At 32.3% G+C, this 9,046-nt stretch overlaps 1 protein-coding gene across 1 annotated transcript; it reads right to left on the bottom strand.

Annotated features, from left to right (window-relative positions):
* Window positions 1-609: 609 nt before the first annotated feature.
* On the bottom strand, window positions 610-9,040 carry LOC109589458 (ubiquitin carboxyl-terminal hydrolase 47-like; the record flags this gene model as incomplete). The annotated part of the gene is made up of 28 exons (XM_020005543.1): window positions 8,989-9,040; window positions 8,789-8,923; window positions 7,728-7,959; window positions 7,496-7,665; window positions 7,296-7,376; window positions 7,122-7,240; window positions 6,967-7,070; window positions 6,556-6,689; window positions 5,671-5,718; window positions 5,498-5,619; window positions 5,305-5,419; window positions 5,148-5,252; window positions 4,999-5,097; window positions 4,835-4,940; window positions 3,451-3,560; window positions 3,270-3,380; window positions 2,714-2,939; window positions 2,487-2,662; window positions 2,290-2,370; window positions 2,124-2,242; window positions 1,969-2,072; window positions 1,563-1,696; window positions 1,446-1,493; window positions 1,273-1,394; window positions 1,083-1,197; window positions 929-1,033; window positions 780-878; window positions 610-721 (listed from the first exon to the last, which is right to left on the bottom strand). Coding segments are annotated over exons 2-28 (3,208 nt in total), but the record flags the coding sequence as incomplete, so codon positions are not given.
* Window positions 9,041-9,046: the final 6 nt, after the last annotated feature.

Here is a 9,046-nt window from a genome sequence, read left to right as displayed (position 1 = left end):
GAGGCTTTTAGTTTAATCTTCTATATACCGGTAAGTTTATGATCATTTAAGTAGCTACAAAACTGAGGTTAATAGGCCCTTTTTAAAGAGAAATAGCTTATCACTATAAATCCATAGCTAAATGTTGTCTGAAAAAATATTTTTGTTTTGTGCCCTTAACTCAATGGCCTCATATAGTTCAGCCTTCAAATTTTTTATACAGATATATGATTCTATTGTGGAGGTTAATAAGATATTTTTACATCTGAATTCTACCATACATATTATATACAATTATTTTTTCATTTTCACATATCATATGACTCCAACACTTTTGTAGGTAGTGATTTTCTTAAATGCAAGGAATACAATTTGTAAAAATCATTGAGAAAATAGTCAATAGCAAAGAAGCTATCATATTTCTTTCTTGTGTTCAGGAAACAGCAGAGAAGTCTCTTCACCAAGACTGCAGAACCATATTTTAATTTTTCATATACCATTTTATTCTAATAATCTGTACAATTTAATACGGTATTGACAACTAGCATTTCCTGCCACGAAAGGTGGTTTCCAATCCCTTTCATGTAGTATATTATCTATGTTTAATTATAGGTAACAAACCACACCCACTTCCAGCATTGTATTTCTTAAAGGTTTCATTTTCTTTATGAGTTTCTAAGAATAAGAATAAACTATAACATCCAACTAAATCCATAATCCGTCCAATAGTTAGATGTTGAAACTACATTTAATAATAAGATAAATGTAACGATAGAATAGATAAAATTAACATTATGTACCTCATCAAGATCTAAGGACTCTCCCATTTCTTGACGCTCATAATCACATTTAACTAAACGACATCTCTCAATAGGAATATGAGGAGCTAATTTCATTAACTGATAAAGAAATAAAAGAATAAATAGATATAGATTAACTTAAAATAAACCTCATAAGCTTTATCCAGTACTGTGGGTAGTAATTCATCTTTATGTACTTCAAGGAATGACTTCTTTAATTTACCAGTAACAGGATTATTACAATACAATATGATCTATAAGAAAATAAGTAAACAGTAAATACTTAGTCTGTCTCACTCTTACTAAACACATTTCTTTTTCAATTTGTTCTTTCTTTGTCCTCTGTCTTTTTTCCTCTGCCTCTAGTATTTCTGATCTCTCTTTATCTGTTAACTCTTTCATTGTCTCTCTATTGTCTCTAAATAATTATAAACAATAAGAGGTGTATGTAAGTGTGTGTGTATACATAATGTGTGTGTGTGTTCATTAGTACTTGTAATATATGACATATCCATCATTATATAGTCCTAATGAGTATGTGTCTGAAGTGATGGAATACCATGTCAATTCATTCTCAATATCAAGACATGATGTCCCAACTAGAAATGATTTACCCTAATAGAATCAGAGAGAATATTAATATGTGTATACTTCAATGATTATAACCTCTGAATAAGAGATATACTCAGTAGGAACTCCACTTAACTCTGACAACTGCAAAAACAATTAATAATTATATTGATACATGTTGTAATCAATCTTTATTATAATTTCTTACAGTACCTTTTTAATAAAATCCATAGGAAAATGATACTTATCCAGTATAATTTCTTCTATTGGATCAACTGAAAATTGTGATGGATGCCATCTTATAACATACATCTGCCTCTGTCCATAATCCATCTTCTTCTCTGGTCCTAATGAAATATAAATGCATAGAAATATATTAATTACTATAGATCCATCACGTAAAGTACAGTATGAGTATACTGAAAATACCATATAGTGCTTTAATTTGGCGGAGTTTTATTTTGGCAATTTGCAAGCAAAATCACCCAATATTAAAAGCACCAATCATTAATGCGCATGCTTAGTCATGCATGTGTACACAAAAATTGCCAAACGATTACAATTTTACAGCAAAATCACCAAAAACAAAACACTATACAGTATACTGAGATATACTGACCTTTCAGTGGTTCCACATACATTTCCCTAATGCCACTAGTATCAATCAACTCATTAAGATATACTCTACCAGGGGACACTCCATTTTTCTTACGTAATCTCATTCTACATAATAAGTCACATGATAGTCACATGATAGTCACATGATGCACTTACTTGTCTAATCCAAGGACACAGTCAATTCCTTGTACTTTTGCTTCTTCAATAATTTGTTCCTTAAATTCTCTCACTGGTGTATCCTCAGCAACAATAGACTCCATCATAAACTTTAAAAACTAAAAATAAAATAAAATTATAAGCAATAATTATTAATGTGTTTTACCTCTATACTGTTAACTTGTAATAAATATAATTTAATTCTGTGCTCTCCTATTCGTAATGGTCTGCCCAGTTTTACTATCAACTAGTATAAGCAAAGTAATAAAGAGATGAGTGTGTGTGTGTTCTTAGTCCTTACAATACAGTAGGTATAATGGAAAGAAGTGAATGATCAAATAAAATGCTAAACTACATGCTTACCTTTGATTCAGATAAATTCATTAATATCTTATTCTCATCCAGTCTCTCCAATTCATATACTTCATACCCATTGATTCCACACACTCTAAAACCAGTAGGTGGTACACCAATCAGTGGAACTAGCTCTTCCTTCAATTCAGCTAATGTTATTCTCTTATCAACTTGTACCTGTATCTCTGTATTGAATATAATGTTTATAACAATACAAATTAACAATTTATCATTACTTCTTTCTTTTTCTATATTCTCTTCCTTTGATATAACTTTCATTGTTATTCTTCCTTTTCTTCTATTAGTTGTAGTGGGTGTGCTAGCTTTAGGTCCAGGAGGTATTATAATGTACAGTAGTATTGAGTTGAAGTGAAATTCAATAAATTTGTACATCAAACTATCTCTGAATCCTTTTTGATAATCTTCAGGATCTGACGATACATACAGCAACTGAGTGTGTGACTGTGTGTGTGTGTAGAGGAAAGATGAATGTATATAAATGAATATCATTTTTAAAATAGAGACATTGGCTGAAATGCATGCTCAGTGACACATGGCTTTGAAGTACTTTTTGACAAAATCATAAAATAAAATCCCCACTAATATATACATGTATACCAACCAGTATATGCATGTATAATTATACAAAACTGCTGTAAGTTTAGTCATTTTTTTGATATTCACAAAACTAAAATCCTCTATGCTAAAAATGAAAGTAAACTTTGGATGGATAGGCAAAAGCTTAATCCCTCAAAAGTTTCCAGCTATAGTATAAATAAAGTATGAACTAACAGTACTGTGCCCTCTCATATCGAGTATCTTCTTTAAAGTACCTCCTACATCACTCCAGTCATCCTTCTCCCTCATCACTACTCTCATACATGATGAATTGAGATTACATGCCTAGAGAAGAAATGGACCAGATCAATGGAGGGAGGGAAGGAGAAAAATATCAGTATATCCTTCCTCTTACTTCTCCTATATGTTGTTTTAAGTTTTCAACAGTCCAACCTAGCCATACTCTCATTGCTTTAGGTGGTCCTACTACACCACTTGAAAGAGCAACCACTGATACTCTAATAGCTAGACCATAAAATACATGTACATGTAATCATAGATAATATTAGAGTAAATGCAAGGGATTGAAAACTTCTGTTTGTGGCAGGAAATGCTAGTTACCTACACCATAATAATTTTTCTATTTAAATTTTTACTATTTACAATAAGGATTCACCAAGAAAATTTTAATAGATTATAAACAGCACAGCTTCATAACAGTTTTTCTCAAATTGTGTTAATATTATGTACATCAAGCTTTGTTTTAATATCACATTCAAATGTGTCAATCATTGAACTGTAAAGAACAAGATACAAACAAAGGTCCTGCAAAAATTTTAAATTGATTATAAATCAGTCACCAAATCTGTCATCAGAGTAATTTTTGTTGCATGTTTTCCAATTATGTATACAATAGTTGGTAATAGTTAATTTCTGGTATTACTCCTTTTATACTCTCAAAAAACTACAACACCCCAATAACAGGTCAATGAATCAAACTTTACCCACAGTTATCAATATTATTTTGTTTCGAAAATTATAGGTAAACTGTAAGGGAGGTATCTGTAATGCTCCTAATTGTCATTGCAGAGGATGAACACAAGTCACTTTAGAATTATGGACACCAGACAGTGAAAGAAAATGTCCGCAAAGGGAAACACAACTGCCATATTTCCTTAAAATCTTTTCACCCTCAAATTCTATCCGCCCTTGGATTATATCAACACCATTAAGAAGACTGAATGAAATAATATTCGCCCTTAAATTACCGTATACGCCATATATTTCATGGGTATAACATTTCATTTTTTGGCTGCATTTTTGTATTTGCAAATAAAAATTTTGAGATTTTAATGTAATTACTACACCTACTATATAATCAGCACACTATTTTGCGGATTTTAATTTTGCAAATTTTTCCAAAACGTGAAAATCACAAAATTTAATCCCTGCCAAATATATGGCATATACGGTATTACCACATGTTGTGCATGTGCAGTAGTATTGATGCATACTGGGTAATTGCACATGTTAGCTGTAGAGGAAGCCCAAAAAGTTGGGGCAGCTGATAATAAAATGGAGCTGAAGTTATTAGTCTTCGCCCTTGAATACTATTTGCCCCTGCATGTATTGTACCAGCAGTGCTCTTCTGAAATTAATAGTACCAGTGGATAGAATTAAAAAAATACAATATGCCAGGCTACATAGGCAACCTAATGAGATACACAATGGAAGTTTCTATCCCTTTAATTTACTCTAATATCTATATGATGTAATTATAGGTAACAACGCACACCCACTTTCAGTATTGTATTTCTTAAAGATTTCATTTTCTTTACAAGTTTCTAAGAATAAACTATAACATCTAACTACATCCATAATCTGTCTAATAGTTAGATGTTGAAACTACATTAAATAATAAGATAATTATAACAATAGAATAGATAAAATTAACACTGTGTACCTCATCAAGATCTAAGGACTGTTCCATTTCTTGACGCTCATAATTATATTTAACCAAACGACATCTCTCAATAGGAATATGAGGAGCTAATTCTGCTGTCTGGTTAAGAAATAAAAGAATACATGGAAATAGATCAACTTAAAATATACCTCATAAGCTTTATCCAGCACTGTGGGTAGTAATTCATCTTTATGTACTTCAAGGAATAAACTGTTTAATTCCCCAGTAACAGGATGATTGAAATATAATATGATCTATAAAATAAAAATAAGTAAATAGTATATATTTAGTCTGTATCCCTCTTACTAAACACATTTCTTTTTCAATTTGTTCTTTCTTTTTTCTCTGTCTTTTTTTCTGTGCCTCCTGTAGTTCTGATCTTTCTTTATCTGTTAACTCTTTCAATTTCTCTCTATTGTCTCTAAATAATTATTATAAACAGTAAGAGGTGTATGTAAGTGTGTGTGTATACATAATGTGTGTGTGTGTTCATTAGTACTTGTAATATATGACATATCCATCATCATATAGTCCTAATGAGTATCTGTCTGAAGTGATGGAATACCATGTCAATTCATTCTCAATATCAAGACATGATATCTCAACTGGAAATGATTCGCCCTAATAGAGTCAGAGAGAGTACTAATATGTGTATGGTTCAATGATTATAACCTGTGTACAAAAGATATATATGGCAGGAACTCCACTTAACTCTGACAGCTGTAAAAACAATTAATAATTATACTGATACATGTATGTAATCAATCTTTACTATTATTGGCCTCGCCCAGCTTTGCGTAGGCGAGGACTAGGTACTCGCGGTTTGTCTGTCATTCATTCATTCATTCATTCTGTGTGCTCTTTTTTGTCTTTGAGAATGTATATCTTTGCAATCGCGTGCTCTAAATCTGTGAGAGCTTCTCTTCTGTTAGGAAAAGTCTTGCTTTAATGCCTTGAGATGTTTAGAGAGCAGCTCTAGCTAGTAGAAGCTTTTTATCTCACGAGAAAATGCCCAGCAATAGCAGTAGTACTCTGGAAGTAAATGACTCTTTTCCAGTAAATCAAGACTATTTATACATTTAATATGTGTGGAACTCTTTATATCTTTCTTGTTGGTGAGTTATAGCTTCTTGAATTTCAACCCAAGTGAACTGTAGGTAGTCTAAAGGTCCTAAACTCTCTCAAATCACTCAATTTACATCTAGGCAACAGTATTTGTGCCATTATAATGTCATATAGTGCTTATAAGAAGAGAAAAATATGAAACTTCCTTCTTGTTGCAGGGCTTGCTGCCATCTATGCTCAGAATGCTGCCATCAAATAATTAATTAATAGATCTAGTTGATGATGTCATACCACGCCTCCAATTTGGGAGTAGCTAGCTGGAGTAGCTTGCATACTGCAGTAGTCGGTAGATCTATGCAAGCTAGCTGCTATCCCTCAGGAGTACACTTGTTTTATATATGCAATTTGCATGTTTAAGTTCTTTTAATATTGATAATCAAACAGCTATAGGGGTGAGGCCACGCACTGTAGGTGTCTCATTTCTTACAGTACCTTTATAATAAAATCCCTATGAAAATGATACTTATCCAGTATAATTTCTTCTATTGGATCAACTGAACATTTTGATGGACGCCATCTTATCACATACACCTGCCTCTGTCCATAATCCATCTTCTTCTCTGGTCCTAATGAAATATACATGTAATATATTAACTACTATAGATCTATAATGTAAACTACAGTATGAGTACACTGAAAATACCATATAGTGCTTTAATTTGGTGGAGTTTTAGTTTGGCAACTGGAAAGCAAAATCACCCAATGTTAAAAGCACCAATCATTAATGTGCATGCTTAGTAATGCATGTGTACACAAAAATCGCCAAATTAAAAGCCACCAATTAAAATTTTACAGCAAAATCACCAAAACAAAACACTATACAGTATACTGAGATATACTGACCTTTCAGTCGTTCCACATACATTTCCCTAATGCTACTAGTATCAATCAACTCATCAAGATATACTCTACCAGGGGACACTCCATTCTTCTTACGTAATCTCATTCTACACAATAAGCCACATGATAATCACATGATAGTCACATGATGTACTTACTTGTCTAATTCAAGGACACAGTCAATTCCTTGTACTTTTGCTTCTTCAATAATTTGTTTCTTAAACTCTCTCACTAGTGTACCCTTAGCAACAGTACACTCCATCATAAACTTTAAAAACTAAAAATAAAATAAAATAAGTAATAGTAATTAATGTGCTTTTTATGGCTTTTACCTCTATACTGTTAACTTGTAATAAATACAATTTAATTCTGTACTCTCCTTCTTGTAATTCTCTACCCAGTCTTACTATCAACTAGTATAAACAAAGTAATTAAAGAGATGAGTGTGTGTGTGTTTTCTTAGTCCTTATAGTACAGTAGGTATAATGGAAAGAAGTGAATGATCAAACAACATGCTAAACTACACGCATACCTTTGATTCAGATAAATTCATTACTAACTCATCCAGTCTCTTCAATTCATATTCTTCATTACCACTGATTCCACACACTCTAAAACCAGTAGATGGTACACCAATCAGTGGAACTAGCTCCTCCTTCAATTGAGCTAATGTTATTCTCTTATCAACTTGTACCTGTACCTCTGTATTGAATATAATGTTTAATGACCTTTTTATGATAATACAAATTAATATTTCTATTTACTTCTTTCTTTCCCTTTATTTTCTTCTTCCATTGTTATAACTTTCATTATTATTTTTCCTTTTCTTCTATTAATTGTAGTAGGTGTGCTAGCTTTAGGTCCAGGAGGTATTGTAATGTCCAGTAATATTGAGTTGAAGTGAAATTCAATAAATTTGTACATCAAACTATCTCTGAATCCTTTTTCATAATCTTCAGGATCTGATGATACATACAGCAACTGAGTGTGTGATGACTGTGTGTGTAGAGGAAAGATGAATGTATATAAATGAATATCATTTTTAAAAAAGGCTGCAAAAGTCGTCGCAGCCATTTTTAAGTGGAGTAAATTCTACTTAGTAATGCTACCACATTGCTAATAGAGACATTGGCTGAAATGCATGCTCAATGACACATGGCTGTAAAGTACTTTTTGACAAAATCATAAAATAAAATCCCCACTAATACATACACTAGTATATATATATGCATGTATAATTGTACAAAACTACTGTAGGTTTAGTAATTTTGTTGATATTAACAAAACTACCGTAGATTGGAAATTTCGTTGTTAAAATATTTTCGTGGTTGAAGCATGGATAGTAGAGCAGAGCAGTAGAGCAGGGTACTATCCATGGTTGAAGTGACCCATAAAATCTTGACACATGAAATATTTTCTACAGCAAATAATTAGATTAGCGGAATTAGTCTATTCTAATAGAGCCTCGTGCTGGCAGGATACGCCTAATGAAGGCCTGAAGCTCTCACCCAAGAGGCTCCTTGTCAGTTTCAGTGCTGTCACGAGCAACTTCCATCGAATAGCTGTCCACCATTGTCAAGAGTTAGTAGCCACGTGTCCCATTTATGACGCATCCAAAATTTTGTGTTAAAAAAATTCATGGATGGGTCAACTAACGAAAATAAACACCTTGAAAAAATATCACACCAATTATTTTTAACACAAAAATTTCCCGATCTACGGTAAAATCCTCTATGCTAAAAATAAAAGTAAACTTTGGATGGATAGGCAAAAGTTTAATCTCTCAAAAGTGTCCAGCTATAGTATAAATAATGTATGAACTAACAGTACTATATCCTCTCATATCGAGTATCTCCTTTAAAGTACCTCCTACATCACTAATATCACTGAATGAAGTATCACTCCAGTAATCCTTCTCCCTCATTACTAGTCTCATACATGATGAATTGAGATTGTACGCCTAGAGAAAGAAATGGACCAGATCAATGGAGGGAGGGAAGGAGAAAAATATCAGTTTCCTCTTACTTCTCCTATATGTTGTTTTAAGTTTTCAACAGTCCAACCTAGCCATGCTCTCATTGCT

Source organism: Amphimedon queenslandica, unplaced genomic scaffold, assembly GCF_000090795.2.
Source record: "Amphimedon queenslandica unplaced genomic scaffold, v1.1 AMPQUscaffold_11297_Cont15197, whole genome shotgun sequence".
Lineage (NCBI taxonomy): Eukaryota > Metazoa > Porifera > Demospongiae > Haplosclerida > Niphatidae > Amphimedon > Amphimedon queenslandica.
Note: the sequence above shows the minus strand (reverse complement) of the source record. Positions and strands in the feature narration are given on the sequence as shown.